At 54.4% G+C, this 22,610-nt stretch overlaps 2 protein-coding genes across 8 annotated transcripts; one reads left to right on the forward strand and one right to left on the reverse strand.

The window, feature by feature from the left end:
- Window positions 1–206: 206 nt before the first annotated feature.
- On the forward strand, window positions 207–1,454 carry HPDL (4-hydroxyphenylpyruvate dioxygenase like). Its single transcript, XM_032804533.1, has one exon. The coding sequence runs from the start codon at window positions 207–209 to the stop codon at window positions 1,452–1,454; it is 1,248 nt and encodes a 415-aa protein (XP_032660424.1).
- A 1,860-nt stretch (window positions 1,455–3,314) lies between these two features.
- MUTYH (mutY DNA glycosylase) lies at window positions 3,315–21,571 on the reverse strand. 7 transcript variants are annotated; one of them, XM_032804538.2, is made up of 16 exons: window positions 21,461–21,571; window positions 16,830–16,963; window positions 14,221–14,260; window positions 13,592–13,665; window positions 13,371–13,412; window positions 13,196–13,267; window positions 12,871–12,984; window positions 12,352–12,449; window positions 11,132–11,276; window positions 8,722–8,809; window positions 7,967–8,155; window positions 5,663–5,808; window positions 5,050–5,223; window positions 4,712–4,762; window positions 4,272–4,443; window positions 3,315–3,505 (listed from the first exon to the last, which is right to left on the reverse strand). In XM_032804538.2, the coding sequence occupies exons 1-15, from the start codon at window positions 21,567–21,569 to the stop codon at window positions 4,318–4,320; spliced, it is 1,602 nt and encodes a 533-aa protein (XP_032660429.2). In that variant the 5' UTR covers window positions 21,570–21,571; the 3' UTR covers window positions 3,315–3,505; window positions 4,272–4,317. The 7 variants fall into 7 exon arrangements, with proteins under 7 accessions (XP_032660429.2, XP_032660428.2, XP_032660431.2 ...); XM_032804537.2 differs by having other exon boundaries at window positions 3,315–3,508; XM_032804540.2 differs by lacking the exon at window positions 13,592–13,665 and having other exon boundaries at window positions 3,315–3,508; window positions 16,870–16,963.
- Window positions 21,572–22,610: the final 1,039 nt, after the last annotated feature.

Consider the following 22,610-nt stretch of genomic DNA (forward strand, 5'->3'; position numbering starts at 1 on the left):
GTGAGTCTGACCCCAGCAGGGGCGGCAGAGAGCACTGGGCTATACAGCACAATGGGGGCTGAGTCTCTGCCCAGCAGGGGGCGGCAGAGAGCACTGGGCCATACAGCAAAAGGGTTGATTCTGACCTGGGTGCTGGGATAGCTGCTCTAGTCTCTCTCTCTCTCTCTCTCTCTCGCAGAGCTTAGCGGGTCTGACCCTGCTGCGCCATGACTGCCTTTCTGAGCCGGCTGTCCCACATCACCTTTCATGTCCCCACTGGGATGGGCTTGGTCAGCGACCTGGTGGACAAGTTCCGCTTTCACCTGTTCGCGGAGCGGGTGACATCGCGTGCCCGACAGCTGGCTCTCCGCAAAGGAGCTGCTGTCTTCCTCGTCAATGAGAGGCTGGGGGAGGCACCCCCAGCCCACACGTTCCCATTCGACCCCACCCGGCCCGCTCTGGCTCAGCAGCCTGTGCTGGGCCACAGCGATGGGGAATTCCTCTACGACGTCAGCCCCTTGCACCCCGTGAGCACAGCCTCCAACGTGTGCTTCGAGGTGCAGGACGTACCCAGTGTCTCCCAACGCCTCCAGGAGCGGGGCTGCCCCCTTGCAATCCCGCCCACCAACGTGACTGACTCCGGTGGCTCTGTCACCTACTGCGTGGTGAGATCCGTCGTGGGGAACATCAGCCACACCCTGCTGGATTGCTCCCGCTACCGGGGGGCGTTCCTTCCTGGCTTCCGCGCCACAGGGGACGTCCCCGAGGGGCCGTGGGACCCGGCCGAGGCTACGCACTTCGACCACATCACCTACGCCTGCTCACGGGGCAGTACCCGGGCCGTGCTGGACTGGTACCAGCACTGCTTTGGCTTCCAGCGCTTCATCATGAACAGGCAGGAGGACCTGGCCGAGGGCTACCGAATCCATGGGCATGGCGTAGGCCTGAGGCTCACCGCCATGCGGTACGGGAAGGGCAGCGAGCCCAGGCTGGTCGACGACTGGAAGTTCGTCCTGGCCGAGTCCCTGCCGGAGCCAGGGAAGAACCAGGTGGACACCTTCCTGGAGCAGCACGGCGGAGCTGGGATCCAGCATGTCGGGCTCTACACCACGGACATTGTCTCCACAGCCCAGGCCCTGGCACAGGCTGGCATGCAGTTCGTCGAGCCCCCCAAGGCCTACTACAGCGAGCCGGGCAAAGCGGAGGAGATCCGGGCGGCTGGGCAGGACCCCTGCCTCCTGTCCCAGCATGGCATCCTGCTGGACGCTGAGCTGGTTGGGGACGGGGAGGGAGACGGCAGGGGCTCCAGGCCACGCCAGAGGAGGTACCTGATGCAAATCTTCACCAAGCCCATCTTCCCTGAGGAGACCTTCTTCCTGGAGCTGATTGAGCGTCGGGGGGCCACAGGTTTTGGGGAGGGCAACATCCGGGCCCTGTGGAAATCCGTGCAGGCCTATCTGGACAAGCAGGAGTAGAGAAACCCCTCCCAACTGCCTCACCTTCTCCCCGATGGGCTGGGTCATGCGGCGGGGCCATCCCCTCCTGCTGGGGAACAGTGAGAGGCCAGCAGCTGGCTGCCTGGCCAGCTGCACTGAAGGATGAGTGGTGGCCCCAGTGCTCCATCCCCAGGTGATGGCCCTGCCCTGGCAGGAGGAAGAGCCAGACCAGCTGTTTGGTCAGAGAGGGGGAGGTTGGAAGCTACTTAAAAGCTCCCTGGGTCGTGCCATCCGCATTGATGAATGGGATTCACGTGGTAGTTCCCATGTTCCCACCCCAGAGACCAACCCTGCCCCATCCCCCATCCCCACTCAGCCAACCCTCGCCCCCTGCACCGGCATGGCTGGATTGGCTAATTCTGATTTCCTGCTCCCTGGGCCAGGAGCTGGATTTACGGCCAGTGTTCAGCCTGTGGCTTTGGACCCCACAAGTTCTATGGGTGGATTTAGGGACTGTGAGCCCAGCAACCGCTGCGGCCACCCCTGGGGTGGAAGGTGGCAGCCATTTGGCAGCAACACAGCCGGGGCGGTATAGCAGAGTCAAATGGGAATGACCAGGTGAATGGGGGTGGGGGCATCCCTGGGAGCAGATATCCCGGCTGCTCTGTATTATCTCAGCACTATTCATGTTTGTAACCCTACTCTCTGAGGGGCTGGCTGCTGGAAAGCCCACATCCTCTTCCCCTTCCCTCCCTCCAGAGCAGGACAGTTCCCCCTCCTCACTACTCCTGTTGCTGGTTCTCACTGTGCACTGAGGCAGCTTCCCAAGTGGCTCCACAGGGATTTCGCTCTGTGAAGGAAGCTGGCGGGGAATCCTCTCCCTTTCCTCCCAAGCCACAGGTCAATCCCCTGGCTGGAGCGCGAGTGTGGGGTCCGCACTGGGGATAGCGTGTTGGCTCTCCCCGCAGCCAGGCAGTTAGTGAAACAGGCACTAACCTCCCAGCACCTGCCCCTCGTGAATGAGCTGTTGCCACGTTCTTGTTGTTAATGGTTTTTGGTCTGATTTACAAGAATCTCCCCCAGGCTGGGTTTCCCTCACACTCCTGCTGCTCTGGCTGTGAGGGGATTCTCGCTTACGGGGCGAGCGTCGTATTGTTCACTTGAATTTAGTCATTAAACTGAGAACTGAGTTTCCAGTTGCTTCGGCAAAGAGCCAGGTCTGTGCTACCCAGTGCAGAGCCCTGCAATGCGCCACCGAGGGGCTGCAGCTGAAGGACACCCTGGGGCTAGCGTGGGAGAGGGCGGCCCGCCTGCTTGGCAGGGATTGCCACAGAGTTCACACTGCATCTGAGCACCGAGTTCATTCCTGGGGGTCCTGAGGGGTGCTGCTGGTGCCCTGTGCAGATCTCTGATGTCTGTCCCAGCTCCCACCAGTCCACCTCTGCTACACCCCACAGATGACCAGCAGAGGCGCTCACGTTAACAGCCCCCAGGGAGAGAGACTGGCAGTTTTTCACTGAGGGACTTGTCTAGATGGGAAAGCAATTGTGCTAAGGACTCCAGCCTAGCATTCAGCAGAGAATCCCTGCAGTTCTGCCGTTTGCCAGCGGGTGCCACCGCAGGTCGGCTTTTGCTGATCCGCCCTACACCAAGCAGGCCGCTCGAGGAGCACTACCAGGCTGCCCACGGGTGGGATCATGTGGCACTCAGGGGACACAAAGGTCCTTCCCCACTGCTCACAGCAGATGCCACGTTTCCTGCACCATAGCTCCAGCGGTCAGCCAGTGACCTCTGCCTGGCAGCTGGGGCCAGGCCCTTGGTGCCATTCCCATCCCCTTTCGTGGCACGGCCGGAGCATGTTTTCAGAGGTGGCTACAATGAAATGGAACCAAAATCCAATTTTAAAAGCTTGTACAAAAAATTCAGATTTATTAAAACCTCAGCTGTGAGTAAAAGCAGGCGGAAAAGGAGCTGGCGTACAAGGCAGGGCCAGCAGCAAACCGCCCTGCGACCTAACACAGCGTCCGACATCGCCCTCCAGGTCCGCTGGGTCTCAGGACCCTCCGTGTCCCAGGAGCAGCGGGACGGGGCTGCTGGGAGGAGATGGGCAATGTTGGAAATACAGTAGTTGCACTTCGTTCAGTTCCACTTTGTCCTGCATCTAGAGCCCCAGATCCCCCCATTACTCAGCCTGGAGGGGCAACCCAGCTCCACGAACAGCACCTGGCAGAAGGCTGGGATGCCCTGACTGGATAGAACTGTCCCCTGGCAGCAGCAGGGCCCCCAGATCTCGTCCAGACAGGGAATAATGCATCGCTCCTTGGGGCGGAGAGACATTCACCTGCCACTGGCTCGAGCCAGCCCAGCCCCACCCGACAGCCGCTCAGTGGTCCTGGAAGTGAGCCAGGAGCCCAGCCCAGCCCTGGGGATGAGCAGAGATGTCCAGGCCCCAGGCTGTCACGCTGGCAGGATGTTCCCTGTAACTCCCCGCGTAGTGCAGCGAGACCGCACTGGGCAGGCGCAGGTTCCCTACTCCACTTCACGTCCCCAATGCCCTGGGGCATTCCTCTCTCTAGGAGCCTCCCAGGGAAGGGAAGTGTCTGTGGGGATGGATGTAACACCAGCGAGCCTGCACTAGAGGGGAGCCCCAGAGAGAGCAGGGGGCTGGCTGCAGGAAAGACATGCAGGGAACAACGGACCGTGGGGGGCCTCATATAACCCTGGGCTGAGTCCACGTGACTTGGTGTTGCCCCAGCCGGGTGCTAGGCCCGGCAGAGCTGCCAGCTGGCTGTGGGGGGATGCAACAGCCTAAGCAACACAGAGTAGGAAGCCTCCCTCCCTCCAGACGGGCCTCACCACTGGGTGCAGTCCGAGCGCATCCGGCCGGAGCAGGAGGCTGCGGTCATTCCCCAGCGGGGGCCTTGAGAAAGGCGTCGAGGGAGAACTGCCTCGGGGGGAGGCTGCCGTCTGCTTCCACCTTCCACTGGCCGGCGCGTGAGGGATTGGCAGCCCGTTTCCGCTTGCAGCCCTACAAGGACGAAGACACGTGGGGCGACTGCCGTTGGCCCTGGGAGCCCAGCGAGGATGGAGGGGGGCCCCCAGCTGACAGCCTGGGAGGAGGACAAGGCTCGGGGGGGCCAGAGACTGACCCCACCCCAGTAACACCCCCTCCCGGCCAGGGCTGAGGCACAGCATCATGGTGAAGCCTGCCCTGAACGATGGGGGTGATGCGGGCTCCAGGGCTGGCCTGGATGGCTTCACCTGCCCCTTGGCAGACACGGCACGGACACACTCACCTGGCCGGATCCCCTCCCCTCGCAGATCTGCCGCTCAAATGCCTTCCAGACCTAGGGGTAGCACAAGAGAGAGCCAGCTAATCCCTCAAGAGACAGCACTGGAGGAAGGGGGAGCACCGCAGGCACCTTCCCACAGCTCCAGGCTGGCTGCTGGCCCCCTTTCACGTGACCCTAGTGGGGGGCAGGGCGTGTGCGGGGATAAGCCCCCTCCCTCCCAGCAATCCCAAAGCTTAGCTCTCTCCCCCCAACTCCCAGGATCCCCGTGGGGAATGCACAGGGCTGAGCCCCTCCCCCCACTCCCAGGGATCCCAGGGTGTGGGGTTGGGGGGGTTGAGTACCTTCTTCATAGCAGTGGAGACGGCCGCTTTCTGGAACTCTGCCTGTGTCACCCACCGGAATGCTGGCCGCTCCAGCATCTTGTCCCGCCTGCCCGAGGCCGTCTTGTGGTCCCCGCCCAGGAGCAGCGAATAGACCACATACGTCTGGTGAATGTGGGAGAAGACGTGGCTCACCTGGAATGCAGAAGAAAAGATCTGCAGTCCCAGGTGGGGGAAGCACTCGCTGCTTGATGGCCCCCCCATGGCTGCACCACGAGCGAGCCGAGCGCCATCCACGCTGAGTGACAGGGTGACGGTGGCTGGGGAGGGGCTGTAAGGGGAATATAATGTGGGGTAGCAGAGGAGAACCACCAACTAGGGGAGGGCTCCAGGGACCCTCTGCTCTGCCACTCTCTAGCCCCGTTCCCTGGCCTCCTGGCCCTCAGCCGATGCACCTGGACATCATCTTCCTGGTTGCAGGCGGAGGATTCGCTTCAGAGCCCAGCACGCAGCCCCTCCCCATCCGGCCCCTGATGGCCTGGACCTACGCCAGGCCTGGTCTGAACTCCTGTCAGCTGCCCCACTCGCCACGAACCCATTACCCACCCCAGGATGGACGCATGGCCCCATTTACCTCTCCGACATGCCGCAGGCGTCCTCTGGCCACGGCTTCTCCTGCCCAGGCCTGAACGTGAGCCAACAGCACCTCCCTCTGCTGCTTTTCCTTCAGCCCCAGCTCCAAGGCCAGGCTGGGAAACTCCCACAACCCCGCCAGCAAGCCTGGGAGAGAGCAAGGAGTGGGCAGCCAGGCCACGTTGGCACAGCCAGATTTCCATCTCCAAAGGGTGCTGCGGGCGGCAGCTGGTTCCCAGCAAACCCAGGGCCCGATGTTCCTCTGCTCACAGGCCAGGGTCAGGGCTAGGAAAAGCCTCCTGAGGTACAGCGCATCTCAACTGGCTGTCCAAGCATTTCCTGCCCCGGCTGGCTGCGGGATATTGTCCCTTCAAGATCACGTCCCTCTGATCACCTCTCCCACACATCAGTTGCAACAACCAGATGCCTGAGGGTATTGCTCAGACCAGGTACAGGGCTCATGCGGTTGAAAAGTCTCTGCCAAACAGGCAGGAAGTGAGAGGAGAAGAGGCAACAGGGTCAGTTCCAGGAAGCTGGGTGCAAGGAGCCCCCAAAGACAGCCCAAGGCACAGGGGAGCTGTGTGCTGCTGCCAGTGGCTGGATTTGGGGTGCCCGTGACCACCAATCACCCCTCCCGCTCCGCTGCCAGGATCATTACTGACATAATGGCTGCACATTCGGGCCCTGCATCCAATCGCCTTGCACAGCCCCTGCGCCTACACTCCTGTAGCCAGACTGGGGATGGACAATTTCTGGAAATTTTGAAGTCATGGGGAAAGAAGCCATTGGGGAGAGGGGTGGAAAAAAATGGAAATTGGGGGTGACAAAGGAGCTGAAGTAGTTATTTGTTTATCAAAACTAAGCTTTATTTACTTCTTCAAGAATGTGAAATGTATTACGTACAATTTAGTTAGCACGTGAGGAAGTCCTGGCTGGTAGGTTTATGAAATAAACCAGTATAAATTCTTTAGTTTTGATTCAAACAACGACAAACATATCTAGCACTGGGGACGGACTGTAGCTGCACACAAAGGTACTTACGTGTTTCGTTTTTCGCCTGTTGGCAAATAGGAAAACAATATACAGTAAAAACTGTTTTATTTGGCATGTTGGGGGAAGGGAGGTGCCGGTAAGTGAAAAATGCTGGTTAACTATGAGGGAGGGGGGTTGGGGTGTGGGCTCTGGGAGGGAGTTTAGGTTCTGGAGGGGGCTCAGGGCAGCGGGTTGGGGCACAGGAGGGAGTGCAGGGGGCCAGATCCAGCGGCTGCTCACCTTGGGCGGCTCCCCACAACTGGCTCTGCGTGCTGCCTCCGCCCCCTCAGCTCCCATTGGCCACGGTTCCCAGCCAATGGGAGCTGCGTTGCTAGTGCTTGGGGTGGGGGCAGGGGTAAAGGCGGAGCCACCTGGCCGCGCCTCTGCCTAGGAGCAGCAGGGGAGGTCACCACTTGTGGGGAGCCACTCGAGGTGAGTGGCCCCTTGATCCGGCACCCTGCGCCCCCTCCCACACCCAAACTCCCTCCCAGAGCCCGCACTCCAAACCCCCTCCTGCGCCCCAGCCCCCTGCTGGCCCCGCAGCAACCGACTATAAACTGGCATTTTAATGGTGGTCAGAAATGCTGGTTTATAGAGCTTTCCAGTTGGCAAAGTACCAGATAAAACAGTTGTTACTGTATAAAATACCAAGCACAGAACGTGTCAGTCTTGTTGTAAACTTAAAGGAGGGTTCTGTCCTTTGGGCTCTGGAGCAGTGTGGAAATAGATCTGTCCTGATCACGTCGATAAAGGAGAACCTCATGTGGCCAGGGAAACATTTTGTTCATGGTAAATACTTATTGGTTATTATTCGAGAGCATTTTGAAGTACCGAAGAGCAGCAGTAACAGCATCACCCTCAAAATCCTGCCCCTGGTCACTCAGAGCAAACACGTCATTTAACCAGCTTCTTTCCAATTTTTCCATATCGGGCCCGGGGAAAGAAACCTTTTTTTCTTGATGTTTGCAGGTTGGTTTTTTTTCAGATGCTCACCTCTCTAATCCAGCCAGAGCACCCGGTGGGGGTCTCCCCGCAGGCATCCTTCCCATGTTCCCCCCGCCTCCCGCTAGCCAAGGAGGGCTGGCTATGGGTGTTTGATGCCTGTCGAGGTCAGACAGCAGTGAGGGGCTTTTTCTCTCACCAGCCCCCCGAGATAAGTGAGCCCTGCCCCCCAGCATTCCCAGTCCCATGGGGCAGCGATCCTTCCGTTCCCACAGACACCAACACCTCCTTTTCCATCCCCACCCTGGCACACACCAGAGCTGCAAGTTACCGGAGCTGGGTCTTTGCACGATCAGGTACTCTGGCTCCCCCCGAGGGCCTCTCCTCTCCAGCACACATGTGGCCGTCCGTTCCGCCCGGGGTTGCTTCTTGGCAGCTCTCCTGGGGAAGTTGGCCACCCCGAGGCTGCTGTCCCAGGGCTCCGAGGCAGGAAGGCACAAGGAGCAGCTGCCTGTGGCGGCTGCAAATCAGATGCGGCACCAGGTCAGTCCGTGTCACTGCACCGGCCCCAATCAGACCTGGGGAACAAGGACTGCACCTCTGCCCTGCTCACGGCATGAGGAGAGGAGGCCCAGGGTCCCCATCACCTGCTGCTGATGCTCTCACCCCAGCCCCAATCAGCTCAGTCCAGGATCAGCCAGACGAGGCACCCCAAGGTGTTGGGGGGTGATGCCCTAGAGGTCGGGCAAGACACTTTGCCTTAACATCTCCTTGCGTGCAAATCACTGCACGTCCCAAACTAGCCTCCATGTGACACTAATCCCCACAGTGTAACCCAGCAGAGCTTAGGCACCCCAGCTGCATGGGCCAGCAGGGGAGTCCGCCAGGAGCCCTACGGCTCACGGCAGCACTGCCTGGCCCCCGCTGCTGCCTCTCGCCGCGCTGCCCCCACAGCTCTGTGCCCCAGGGTGCGGCTTCCCCACCAGCTCAGAGCTCGCCAGTGGCTAAGGGGTCAAGACGTGCTCTCCATACAGGGCTAAGCCTCGAGAGCACGGCAAGAGATGGCAATCCCTGGCCAGCACCTACCACACTCCTCGATGTCAGGTGCCTGGGAACAACTGAAAGCGGCTTTTCCCAGCAGCCTCTTGGAGGCGAATTCCAGCTCCTTCTCCACCTGCAAAGGAAGGACAGGGTCAGCTACAGGCCTCAGCTGCCAATTAGCCAAGAGGGCCAGGGCTCCACCCCCACGCTCTGGGTGTCCCTAAACCTCTGACTGCCAGAGGCTGGGACTGGATGACAAGGGGTGGATCACTCAAAATCGCCCTGTTCCATCCATTCCCTCTGAAGTACCTGGCACCAGCCACTGTCAGAAGACAAAATACGGGGCTAGATGGACCGTTGGTCTGACCCACTATGGCTGTTCTTATGCCATTTCAAACCTGGCAGCACACTGCAGCGTGTGTTGTATTTGGCACCAGCCCCAAACTGCCCCCTGATGACACGTTACAAGATGTGGGAACCCAAAGACACTGCGGCCATGAGTCAGAAGAGAGCTTAGCCGACGTGTGAACAGGTCTGGAAAGTTGTACACAATACATCCAAAGGCGTAAACACCACATGGAGAGGGGAACTGGGGACGGCCAGGGAAAAGAGGTGAGAAGTTTCAAATGAGAAACTAGGCACAAGCTTTTTAACAGTGAGGGTGATTTACCACTGGAACAAACTACCAAGGGAAGTCGTGGCTTCTCTATCTCTTGATGTCTCTAAATCAAGATTGGATGCCTCTCCAAAAGATGCTACTGGCCAATACATACAGGTTAGGCACAGCCTGGGTATTATGCACACAGTATTAATAGAATGCACATTTTATGTGTGTGTTGGGAAGTTATGTTAACTGAATGCATTACAGTCTTGCTACAATTCTGTTCACTCATACTGAGTATCTCATAACTCTTTGCAAAGCCGAAGTCAGCTTTGGCATTAGCAGACACAGAACTTGCCAAAGACAAGAAATGCTTGTTCTAGATCTTAGTGCAGGCAGCTCTGAAGACAGCTGGTTTAGATCGTGGCATCCAAAAGAGAGCCAGGAAAAGGACAGAACAAAACAAGGTGTGCTGGATTTTAGTGCTGAGTTTCGTAACTTGTCAAGCCACCCTGTAACTAAAGCTCGTTGAAGTGCACATTTCCGAAGCACGCTCCTGCGCAAGGTGAACGTGCTGCGAGATACAAACCACTCCCTGGAAAGAGGCTGCATACGTCTCCTTTCCATACTGCACTGTTTTATCTTTGGACAACGTTTGTCTCCTGAACACCATGAGTGTAGTCAGAACAGCTGGCTACGTTCCGACAAAACTGTGCTTTAGCCAAACGCAACTGGCTGGGCTCGAGCGGGGTGACCGGGTGAAATTCACTGGCTTGTGCGAGACAGGAGCTCAGAGTAGACGATCCAATGAAACAGTCCTCTGGCCCCATGAATCTATGACATTAAGGGCCAATGGTTTATAGGTAGCATTTAGCTGGAAACACGGATCACTGTCAGGGAAGGTTTCCCACCGCTGGGACTGCTCAGGTTGTGGAACCGGCCCGCCCAGAGGAAGGGCAGGAATAGCCTGGGTCATTTAAACCTGGACTGGACCCTGCACAGGCGATATCGCAGGGTGAGATTCTGGGCCAGCCCCAGGGGTCCGACTCAATGACCCCACCAGGCTCTTCCATCTCGAGTTCCCAAGCTCCAAAACCAAAACCTCAACCCCAAAGAACAGCAGCTTGTCATATAGGGATCTCAGGAGGGTGTGTGTGTCCCCAGATCACCCCCTTCAGTTTACAGAGTGTAGGTGGGCTTGGCATAATTAGACAAGCATGAGGCCTCCATTCTTGGGAGACAGGATTAGGGAGGTAAATGGATCAGCAGGCTGGAGACAGAACATCTGTGCTAGCTATGATAAGAAGGAACCTGCAGGGAACCACTGACAATGGGAAAAACCACAGTGTACAGGATCACCCTGGAATGTAACGGTGAAGTAAAGAGTAAGTCATGGATGGACAGAGCGTGCTGTACAGGGCTTGGTTCCTACCACATAACCAAGCCAGTCCCAGAACATGTGATGCAATGTATAGGAAATGCAATGTGACATGTAAATGCACATAAAGGAAGAGGGTTTCTGTGTAATCTTGGATCTGGGATGTACCCTGCATCCACTCCCCATGTTTGAGTCCACTCGGCTCAGTGTAACATTGCTGCATGCCCAGTAAAAATCCCCAAGTGACGGAATCTGGAGTCGAAGTGAGCTTTTGGGAAGCCGTCCCAGATGGAATCCCAAGGTAGAGAAGTGACTTGCTCAGGGCCCAGAGGGAGGTGGTGAGAAAGCAGGGAATGGGACTAGGGGCTCGATCGCCGCCTTCCTAGTAGTACACATTTTTATGAAGGGCACGGGGGTTACATACAGATCACTGACCTACTGGGATTGAGCTGAATACAGGAAAGTGCAATACCTACCCGGCAACGCGCCCTGCAGTGCTGCTTCACAGGACACTCCATGCACAGCGGGGCCCTGGGGGTGCACACAGTAGCTCCCAGCTCCATCATGGCTTGGTTAAAGTCCCCTGGCCGGGCTGGATCGACCAGAGAATTGGCCAAATCCCTACGATGAAGAGCAGCGATAAGTGGCAGGCTGGGCAGGCATGGTTACCAGACGAGCATCCGTTACAACACATGGGGGGTAGGTCCCATCAGCTGGGAAGAGGAACAACCCTGCACCCCACAGGGTGCACAAACAGGCACTCACTTGCCCTACCTGCAGCTGGGGAGAGGCTCAGAACCCTGATACCGGCTAGACCCAGGGTGGAGGGGGCTTGGGCCATTCTCTGACACTGGGGCTTGCTCCTGTTCTAGTACGTTGGGCTAGTGTGACTAGGCTCTAGGCTCCCTCTTCCTACCTTAATAGAGCCACATGGAGTCACAGTACCAGGACCTCCCCACAGCCTTATCCCAGTGACGGCTCTCTCCGACAGTGGGGATCGGGGGGCTCCGAACCCCAGGTTCCCATCCATGGGAGCAGCCCAAGCTTCATGGCAGTTAGAGGCAGCCGGCATTGGCTTGTAGAGCCCATCTCATTGCCCAGTGAGCCAGTGAAAAGGCTGGGAACCCATGGTGCAACGAACAGACATGGCTGCAGGTCCACTCTCCAAGGCGCCTCTCGCTGTCCCGAGCGCCTGAGAACACGCGATTGTTCAGTGATCTCTGAAAGCCGGCTGCAGCCGCCACACGCCGGCTCCTCTGCTTAGATTGGCCGAGAATCCCAGCCCCTGCTTAGCGACACGGCCGCTCCTGTGACAGTTCTCGCTGGCGCTTGGAGGATACTTCGTAAGCGCTGGTCTCCAGTGCTGCCTAGGGGACTGCGCTGCTGCATGCACCAGTAGGCACGATCCTGTACTGCAGCTGGGGGTGGGTGGGGGGATTTCATCTCCAGGGCTGATCCAATCCCTGCCTACTCCCTGTATGGGCCTACAAGGCAGTCACTTCCTGCCCACTGGGCTACTGCTTGTCTGTTGTGCATCCACTGGGCTGCAAGACAACCGACTGCCCCAAAGACATGGTAAGCAGAGGTGAAAAGCAGTCTCCCGTGACCGATACCCACAGCCCACTCTGGTGTACTTTACTCCTGTTTGTAATACAACCCCCACCCCTTGCCTCCTGGGACGAGAACAATCCCCTACCAGAGTCTGTCGGTGACAGCCGGGCTGCTGGAGTCGGCGCCGATGCATCGGACCCGACACAGGACTCGGATCACGTTCCCGTCCACCACTCCTGTCACCTGGCCCATGAAACAGAAGAGCAGTGGTCACCATCTCAGAGCACCTGCGTGCTCGTGCCCCTAGGAGGGGAGGGCATTTGGCCAGGCCAGTCCCAGGGAGGGGTAACTGGAGGGATTAACAATCCCCAGGCCAAGCAAGTCTGCTGGGAGGGTGCACCACGGGTGGCTGGAGCTGGCCTGGGCTCTCGGTGCCCAGACCCCCTGGGAGATCCCAGCTTTCAGCGAGGCAGGAGGAACATTGCAAGTAGCACTGGGACTGCCCTGGGGCAAGGAGGGGCCACGAGCAGCCCCAGGGAGAGGCATGTTCCCCAAACCACTTATCAGCTGAGGCGCCTGTGAAACCCGACGCAATCCGAGGCCAGCACAGCCTGACACACCCACGGCAACACTGGCACACAGACAGCGCCGGTTCTCTCATCACCTGCCCGTAGGAGATGGAGGCGATGGCTCCTGCTGTGTATTTCCCCACTCCCGGCAGCAGCCTCTGCAGCTCCTCGGCTGTTGCAGGCATCTGACCTGCCAGCTCGGACACCACCTGAGGGGAAAGCGGAGCTGAGTAGGGACCTGTTGTCTCCCAATGGGAGCTGGGCACATCAGCTATGCTCCTCTCTGGAGCTTCTGGCTAGCACTTGGGGACGGAGCTGTGGCACTGGGCTTCCCCCCACACCGGCCAGCGGGCACTAGCATGGAGAGGAGGGACGTAGGAAATACCCCCTCCCTCCACAACTGCCCCCCCACTGGGATACCTTCTGTGCTGCTTCCTGCAGCCGCTTCCCTCGCGAGTAGTAGCCGAGTCCTGCCCACAGCTCATTCACCTCCTGTTCCCAAGACACACAGCCAGGGGTTAAGCCTAGTCGCAAAGGGCCCAGGATTAAAGATCAGTGGGGGCGTTTTCAGGCCCCTGCCATGGGGGATTCTCACCTCCAGGGAAGCTTTGGCGAGTGCCTGCAGCGTCGGCCATTTCTACATTGCAAAGGAAACAGAGGTTTGTTCGCTGGCACAGGACGAGTCTGCAGAGCGCGACGAACCCGAACGCGTGGCTGACCCGCAGGCCGGGGACAAGACATGCAATGGCTGCGGTTTCAGACACGCTCAGAAATTCAGGGCTCCCGGCGCAGGAGGAGGAGACAAAGGACAATCACCTGCATCCACCTGTTGTAATAGTCAATCACCGTAGCCACTTGCGTCTGCTGAAGCATGATCTCCGACACCCACACTGCAGGCACAAAGGAAAAGCGAGAGCACCATGGGGGACTGGAAGGCCCCCTCCCAGTTCAACACCTTGCCCTGTCCCTATGCACAAGGTCTCTCTGGGGCAAAAGTGGAGCCTCCCATGGCTTCACTAGTCCCTTATACCTGAAGCAAGCTTAGAATTGGGGCCACTGACATATCCAGAGTTACTGCCCAGAAGATTCACTGGCAACCAGTTTTCTCCCCATTCGTATCATGCTGCTCTTGTGCATCTCTCAGACCAGCCATTTGTGCCTAAGGGGGTGGCACCATCATTGTCCAGCTTCGTCCCTGTGATGCTGGGTCCTTGCCAGGGCCACACTGCTGGCCTCTTTCAGAAAGAGTCTAGAGGAGTTTTGGGCTGCATCTGGCTTTGGGAGAGCAGCATGATTTGTTCAGAGTATTCTCCACAGTGAAGTTGCAATACCCCACAATGCACCCTGCTAACTCTGCAGTGCTAGGCAAAGACGATACGCCGTGACAAACCTTCTGCCTTAGAAAAGAAGCCCAAGAAGACAGCTCGTGTTTCTCTCTGTCTCACCTGCATATGCTCTTCTGTTAGCATCGGATTCGCTTGCAGCCTGAAAGAGAAGGCAGAGGGAATTTCAGGGAACTGGACAGAGTTCTCAGCTCTGGACTCTGCTCAGGGAGGGATGGGGAAAAGGAAAGGAGATGCACACCTGGTTCGGATAGGGTCATTTGCACTAAAGAGAGTCAAATTCAGCACTAGTGAGACGCTACTAGTGTTTGGAATGATACCAGTTAGTTTGCAGAAGAGCAGCTCCTCTTGGGAAGTGTTTGATATGTGAGCCCTGGTTCAAATACTGGCAGAGAACAAAATTTGTAAGTGTAACTCAATTTAGATATTAGAGCTCTTTAAATGGAGGAGTTATAGGAATCCCAAGAGAGCTGGGATTTGCACTTCCAGCTGCTACTGGCTACCTGAAAACAGCTCTATCCAAAACCTTCCTTGGAAAGCACTTTGTTCTTGCAAAAGCAGTAAAGAGTCCTGTGGCACCTTATAGACTAACAGACGTATTGGAGCATGACTTTCGTGGGTGAATACCCACTTCGCCGGATGCATGTCGGATTTGTACTTGCAGAGTTTCTTAGGAAGATCAGATGCCCAACCAGGTTAGAGGGTCAGGGCTAGGGTTACTTTTTCAGACAATGGAGCCTAAGACGCACAGGAAATATTTGCATAAACACATGCAAAACATATTTGCATATGCAAATAAGAAAAGGTGAGCAACTACTTGTTTTCTAGGCACAGTTTAGATACTAAATAAAGAAAAGACTGGCCCCTAAAGGTTTCCATTAATGCTGAATTTGGTCTAACCATTCAAACCCAACACAAAATTGGCTGCAATCTCTCTTGATCTCAGCGTGAGGGATTTCATACATTTTCTTAAGACGCTTCTCCACCTAAAGCTTATCCTGAACGTTCAGAACCCCAACAGAGAAACCTTCGTTAAGGCCACCCTGTCATAGTATACTTTCCTCAATCTGAACCTTAGAGTCCAAACATGAGGTACTAGCATGAAATCCTCTAAGCTTAATTACCAGCTTAGATCTAATACGCTACCACCAATCAGAACTCTGATTGTCTGATAAACTCTGGTCTCCCCAAAACCTTCCCTGGGGACCCCCAAGACCCAGATTCCTTGAGTCTCACAACAAAGGGGAATAAACCATTTCCCTTCCCCCTCCTTTCTTCCTCCCAGATTCTTCCCATACAAGTATCCCTCCCCTTGCCCTCGCTTAATCCCTGCTCCGCCCAGTTCTTCCCTCCAGGGGGGGAAAACCAATAGGCGATGAGTACAGATTCAAGGCTCCGTGAATCAAAACAAGAGGATTCCCTTGGGGGAAATCAGCCCTCCCCTCAAGGACCAGGGGATGCAATCAGACTTGTAAAAGCTTTCCTGAAACCTAACACAAAGACTTTTTTTTATCCTTTTCCTTCTCCCCACCCCAATTTTCCTGGTTAGTTTTAAAAAAACGGATTCTCAATTTCCTTGAGCTTACCAAAGGGGACCAAACAAATCAAACCAGGTCTTTAAAGGGGGGGAAAAGACAAACTTTAATAAAAAAGAAAGAAAATACAGTAACGAAAATACTCTGTTAAATTAGGATGGAAAATATTTTTACCAGGGGGGTTTTCTTTCAGGCTTATAGAAACTGGAGTGGTAAATATTACAGGGTTTTTCAGCTTATAGACAATAGAGAAAAGCTTTCTCCAGCAGAAATACAATTTAAAATACTTTTAGCCAAATACACATTAAAACTCCACCAGCCAGATACACAGTTGCAAATACAGAAAAACAATTAAAAAGACTAAACTGTCTTTCTACCTTTGTACTTATAAAATTGGATTTATGACACACCCACACCCCACGCCACACACAGGTACCAGCACTGGAGAGTTTTAAATGGGACAATGGTGTCCCCACAGAATTCTCAGCACAGTTGTGAAAGTTCATCTCTGACCACACCAGCTATTCCACCATGGAACAGGCAAATGCACTGTCACCATTCACCGCTGTGGGCTTAGCAAGGACAGAGGTGAGAGCAGAGGCTGGCACAAGGTGGGAACAGAACATTCTGCAGTGATAAGGGAATACAAACTAACAGGCAAGCAGAGAGTCTGTGGCTAAGGATAAATAACCCCCTGTGCAGCACTAGAAGCTCAAACTCAACAGATGGGACCAAGGATGAAAAGGTGACACTGACTGGGGGGAAGGGATAGCTCAGTGGTTTGCGCATTGGCCTGCTAAACCCAGAGTTGTGAGTTCAATCCTTGAGGGGGCCATTTAGGGATCCAGAGCAAAAATCTATCTGCGGATTGGTCCTTCTTTGAGCAGGGGGTTGGACTAGATGACCTCCTGAGGTCCCTTCCAACCCTAACATTCTATGATTCTATGACTAGAAACACATGGTGAAACTGACATGTCTAGTTTCCATATAGGACCCAAGTTGAAGGAAACAAACCACATCAGCAGAGAAAGATACAATCTGATTTTAGATGCCCCTTCAGTTTTAACGCAACCTGACAGGTTCATAGGGAAGGGAAGTGCTTTGATCATCATGGCAGCATCTTTTAAACTGAGAGAAACCCAACCACGTATTGTGGTGACCCAACTCCTGCCATACCAATTTCCTCCAGGGAAGGTCACGCTTGCATTTGTCGTACCAGGCGAGCAAATTCTTCCGAAAGGTCTTGATTTCTGCCACGTGGCTGAAGAGATGGTACGCAGATTGCTGGGCAGGCACTGGAGGAAGCATGCCTACAAGGAGACATTAAATGCCAGTCAGAAGACAGGACCAGTGGTTAAAGGAGCTGGGGAGGGCACGAGGTAGAGCTTGGCTGCTCTTTCATTACTGAGGCAAAGGAGGTCTTTCCATCAGACTGGACAAACCACTAGAAACAAAGAAAATAGCCTTGACAAGCCTGCACTAGACCCTGAAGAGTGTGTGGCCTCAAAAGGCTTTCACTAGCTGTCTCTAGGATTCATCTGGTCCCAGTGTGCCAGACCTCTACAATCTCAAATTCCCCCCAAAGCCTCAATTCTACCAGACTCACAAATACTGGCCCTCATCAAAAGCCTTCCCTTCCTAAACATTACAGAAGTGGAGAGACATGTCAGATTAGGGGAAAAAAAAAAAAAAAGCCTCTAATTTACCACCCTTACCTGGGTCTCCCATTGCATCTTGTCGTCTCATAGACTGTATGTTCATCAGGGCAGGGACTGTTTTTCCGTATGTCTCATACAACTTGGAGCATGCCAACATGTAACTAGCAAAGAGTCCTGTGGCACCTTATAGACTAACAGACGTTTTGGAGCATGAGCTTTCGTGGGTGCATACCCACTTCGTCAGATGCATGTAGTGGAAATTTCCAGGGGCAGATATATATACACAAGCAAGAAACAGGCTAGAGATAATGAGGTTAGTTCAATCAGAGAGGGATGAAGCCCTCTTCTAGCAGCTGAGGTGTGAAAACCAAGGGAGGAGAAACTGGTTTTGTAGTTGGCTAGCCATTCACAGTCTTTGTTTAATCCTGAGCTGATGGTGTCAAATTTGCAGATGAACTGAAGCTCAGCAGTTTCTCTTTGAAGTCTGGTCCTGAAGTTTTTTTGCTTCAGGATAGCTACCTTTACATCTGCTATTGTGTGTCCAGGGAGCTTGAAGTGTTCTCCTACAGGTTTTTGTATATTGCCATTCCTAATATCTGATTTGTGTCCATTTATCCTTTTCTGTAGGGAGACTGTCCAGTTTGGCCAATGTACATAGCAGAGGGGCATTGCTGGCATATGATGGCGTATATTACATTGGTGGACGTGCAGGTGAATGAACGGTGATGGTGTGGCTGATCATGGTTAGGTCCTGTGATGGTGTCGCTGGTGTAGATATGTGGGCAGAGTTGGCATCGAGGTTTGTTGCATGGATTGGTTCCTGAGCTAGAGTTACTATGGTGCGGTGTGCAGTTACTGGTGAGAAATATGTTCAGGTTGGCAGGTTGTCTGTGGGCGAGGACTGGCCTGCCACCCAAGGCCTGTGAAAGTGTGGGATCATTGTCCAGGATGGGTTGTAGATCCCTGATGATGCGTTGGAGGGTTTTAGCTGGGGACTGTATGTGATGGCCAGTGGAGTCCTGTTGGTTTCTTTCTTGGGTTTGTCTTGCAGTAGGAGCTTCTGGGTACACGTCTGGCTCTGTTGATCTGTTTCCTTATTTCCTCGTGCGGGTATTGTAGTTTTGAGAATGCTTGGTGAGATTTTGTAGGTGTTGGTCTCTGTCTGAGGGGTTAGAGCAGATGCGGTGCTCAGTGCAGGACAACTCTCCAATACCAAATTCTAGACAGGCCACTTCCCTCAGAATCCCACTGAGGAATACACTAAGACAAACTGGCACCATCTACTCAGGACACTCCCTACACTAACACCGGAACAAATCAACATACCCATGGGATAGAGCCCCGAACCAGGGTTATTCTATCTACTACCACAAAGATCCACAAAATGGAAATCCTGGACGCCCATCATCTCGGGCATTGGCACTCTCACTGAAGGACTGTCTGGATATGTGGACTCTCTACTCAGACCCTATGCCACCAGCACTCCCAGCTATCTCCGTGACACCACTGATTTCCTGAGGAAACTACAATGCATTGGTGACCTTCCAGAAAACACCATCCTAGCCACCATGGATGTAAGAGGCTCTCTTTACACAAACATCCCACACAGAATGGAATACAAGCTGTCAGGAACAGTATCCTTGATGATGCCACAGCACAACTGGCTGCTGAGCTCTGTGCCTTTATCCTCACACACAACTATTTCAAATTTGATGACAAATATATATCTCCAGATCAGTGGCACTGCTATGGGCACCGCATGGCCCACAATATGCCAATATTTTTATGGCCGACCTGGAACACGCATGCTTCCTCAGCTCTCGTCCACTCACGCCCCTTCTCTACCTATGCTACATGATGACATCTTCATCATCTGGACCCATGGGAAGGAACTCTGGAAAAATTCCACCACGATTTCAACAGCTTCCACCCCACCATCAACCTCAGCCTGGACCAATCTACACGGGAGGTCCACTTCCTAGACACCACGGTGCAAATAAGTGATGGTCACATTAACACCACCCTATACCGAAAACCTACCGACCGCTATGCCTACCTTCATGCCTCCAGCTTCCATCCCGGGCACATCACACGATCCATTGTCTACAGCCAAGCACTGAGGTACAACCGCATCTGCTCTAAACCCCTCAGACAGAGACCAACACCTACAAAATCTCCACCAAGCATTCTCAAAACTACAATACCCGCACGAGGAAATAAGGAAACAGATCAACAGAGCCAGACGTGTACCCAGAAGCCTCCTACTGCAAGACAAACCCAAGAAAGAAACCAACAGGACTCCACTGGCCATCACATACAGTCCCCAGCTAAAACCCCTCCAACGCATCATCAGGGATCTACAACCCATCCTGGACAATGATCCCACACTTTTCACAGGCCTTGGGTGGCAGGCCAGTCCTCGCCCACAGACAACCTGCCAACCTGAACATATTCTCACCAGTAACTGCACACCGCACCATAGTAACTCTAGCTCAGGAACCAATCCATGCAACAAACCTCGATGCCAACTCTGCCCACATATCTACACCAGCGACACCATCACAGGACCTAACCAGATCAGCCACACCATCACGGTTCATTCACCTGCACGTCCACCAATGTAATATACGCCATCATATGCCAGCAATGCCCCTCTGCTATGTACATGGCCAAACTGGACAGTCTCTACGGAAAAGGATAAATGGACACAAATCAGATATTAGGAATGGCAATATACAAAAACCTGTAGGAGAACACTTCAACCTCCCTGGCCACACTATAGCAGATCTTAAGGTGGCCATCCTGCAGCAAAAAAACTTCAGGACCAGAACTTCAAAGAGAAACTGCTGAGCTTCAGTTCATCTGCAAATTTGACACCATCAGCTCAGGATTAAACAAAGACTGTGAATGGCTTGCCAACTACAAAACCAGTTTCTCCTCCCTTGGTTTTCACACCTCAGCTGCTAGAAGAGGGCCTCATCCTCCCTGATTGAACTAACCTCATTATCTCTAGCCTGCTTCTTGCTTGCGTATATATACCTGCCTCTGGAAATTTCCACTACATGCATCTGATGAAGTGGGTATTCATCTATGAAAGCTCATGCTCCAATACATCTGTTAGTCTATAAGGTGCCACAGGACTCTTTGCTGCTTTTACAGATCCAGACTAACACGGCTACCCCTCTTTATACTTGACAACATGTAACTAGTACACTTCTCTGACTATGTTCTCTGTGCTCAGCTGGATGCATTAACCAAAATAAGCATCTGGCTAAGAGATTTCAACTATCATGCCTACTACAGAGCGTACTTTACATCAGGGGCGAGGAAGCCCAGACAAACAACATGGGGCTAGCAGAGAAGGAGGCAGAGAAACTGACCAGAAACCAGCCAGTCTATTTTTGGAAGTGCAACAACAATCGGTGTTGAAAAAAGGAAGCACAAACTTATGGTTAAAATGTTACATGTCTCTGAAAACATGACCGCCAACTCCCTGTGAGTATCTGAGCCCAGTCTTCTGATTTCAAAGACTAAAGTAGGCTTTCAACTACTATTTACTGCTCTTAGCCCTGCAGAACTCACCCACTTTTGTACGAGGAAGCTGCAATCTATCCAGCTCAAGCAACATCACCAGAATAGTTAACCAAGCTCACCTTGTGCAATCTTAGTCATTGCTAGCGCATGAGGAAGAAACAGCTCAGACTGATTCTCACATCCCAAAGGTGATTTTGCAGGGCTGGCCGTTTGAGGAAATCTGTACGTACTTGTAAACTGAGCACAGCTGAGCTGCAGTTACTGAGAGACAAGAAACCAGGAACCTCACCATGCCATTTTAACACCGGATGGCACTTAAGGTGCAGGTTGGCATCTAGAGAGTTGGGCTCCATTGAGAATGGGGCTGTACAAGTGCAGGATATTAGGATCGGCCGTGAATTAACGTATTCAATGGTCAGATTGAATAACGTACAGCCTCAATGACGGACAGGGTTTTATTTACAAAATACAGCTTTATTTGCCTGCGTCCCTTTGCACCCAGGCTCATTCCTGCTCCAGTTTGGTACGTGTCTAGCCTTTCACACTGTGACTATAGTCATGGTGTCACCCTCACTCCAGTGTCCCAATAAGATCCTTGTAGACAAAGCGTTTCACCTTTATGGGACGATACATTCTCCCTGCACCTCCTTGGGGATTTCCTCCCTTCCCCTGCGCCCTGCTGGAGTCCCCGCCCGCTGCGAGCTGCTGCCCGGAGTTTACTCATCACCAGGCTGAGGAAAGAAGAGTGAATGGAGCACTGTTATGGTGACCACTTCAAGGGCCCTCACACCGAGCCATAGGCGCCGACTTCTGTTCCCGCCGGTAAGTGTTCAACCCCGCCTTCCCCCACTCCACCCCTTCCCCCAAGTACCCACACCCGTCTTGCCTCTTCCCACCCCTGCTCCTCCTCCACCCAATCCCCCAACTCCTCCCTTGAGCGCACTGTGTCCCTGCTCCTCCCTTTCTCCTGGAGAGCTGCCAAACAGCTTGGTGGCGGGCAGAAATGCTGGGAGGGTGGAAAAGGAGCAGGAATGCAGTGCACTCAAGAGAGGAGGCAGGGAAGAGGTGGGGGGAGCTTGTCTGCCAGTGAGTGTGGAGCACCTGCTAATTTTTCCCCAGAGCACCCACGCAGTCAGTGCCTATGCGCTAGGCAGCTACAACAACCCTCCATCCCCTGCAACCTCCCCACTAGACCACAGACCTCGCACTGCCACCGTGCATGCTAGTGGGGGAGGGGGGAGAACTGGACACCCGGGCGCCATGTGCATTTCATGTGTGTGTGTGTGTGTGTGAGAGAGATAACTGGACACCCCATGCACCTCATGGTGTATGTGTGTGCAGGGCCGACGAGAGGGCGGAAGCTGGTACAAATTACCAGGGCCCGGCTTCCCTGGACACCCCATGCACCTCGGTGTGTGAGAGAGAGAGAGAGAGCTGGGCACCTCATGGGGGGGGGGGGTGAAGCGGAGACCCCGTGCACCTCGGGGTGTGTGTGTGTGTGTGTGTGTGTGTGTGAGAGAGAGAGAGAGAAGCGGAGACCCCGTACACCTCGGTGTGTGTGTGTGTGAGAGAGAGAGAGAGAGAGAGAAGCGGAGACCCCGTGCACCTCGGTGTGTGTGTGTGTGTGAGAGAGAGAGAGAGAGAGAGAAGCGGAGACCCCGTGCACCTCGGTGTGTGTGTGTGTGTGTGTGTGTGTGTGTGTGTGAGAGAGAGCTGGGCACCTCATGGGGGGGGGTGAAGCGGAGACCCCGTGCACCTCGGGGGG

This window comes from Chelonoidis abingdonii, chromosome 7 (assembly GCF_003597395.2).
Source record: "Chelonoidis abingdonii isolate Lonesome George chromosome 7, CheloAbing_2.0, whole genome shotgun sequence".
Taxonomy (NCBI): domain Eukaryota; kingdom Metazoa; phylum Chordata; order Testudines; family Testudinidae; genus Chelonoidis; species Chelonoidis abingdonii.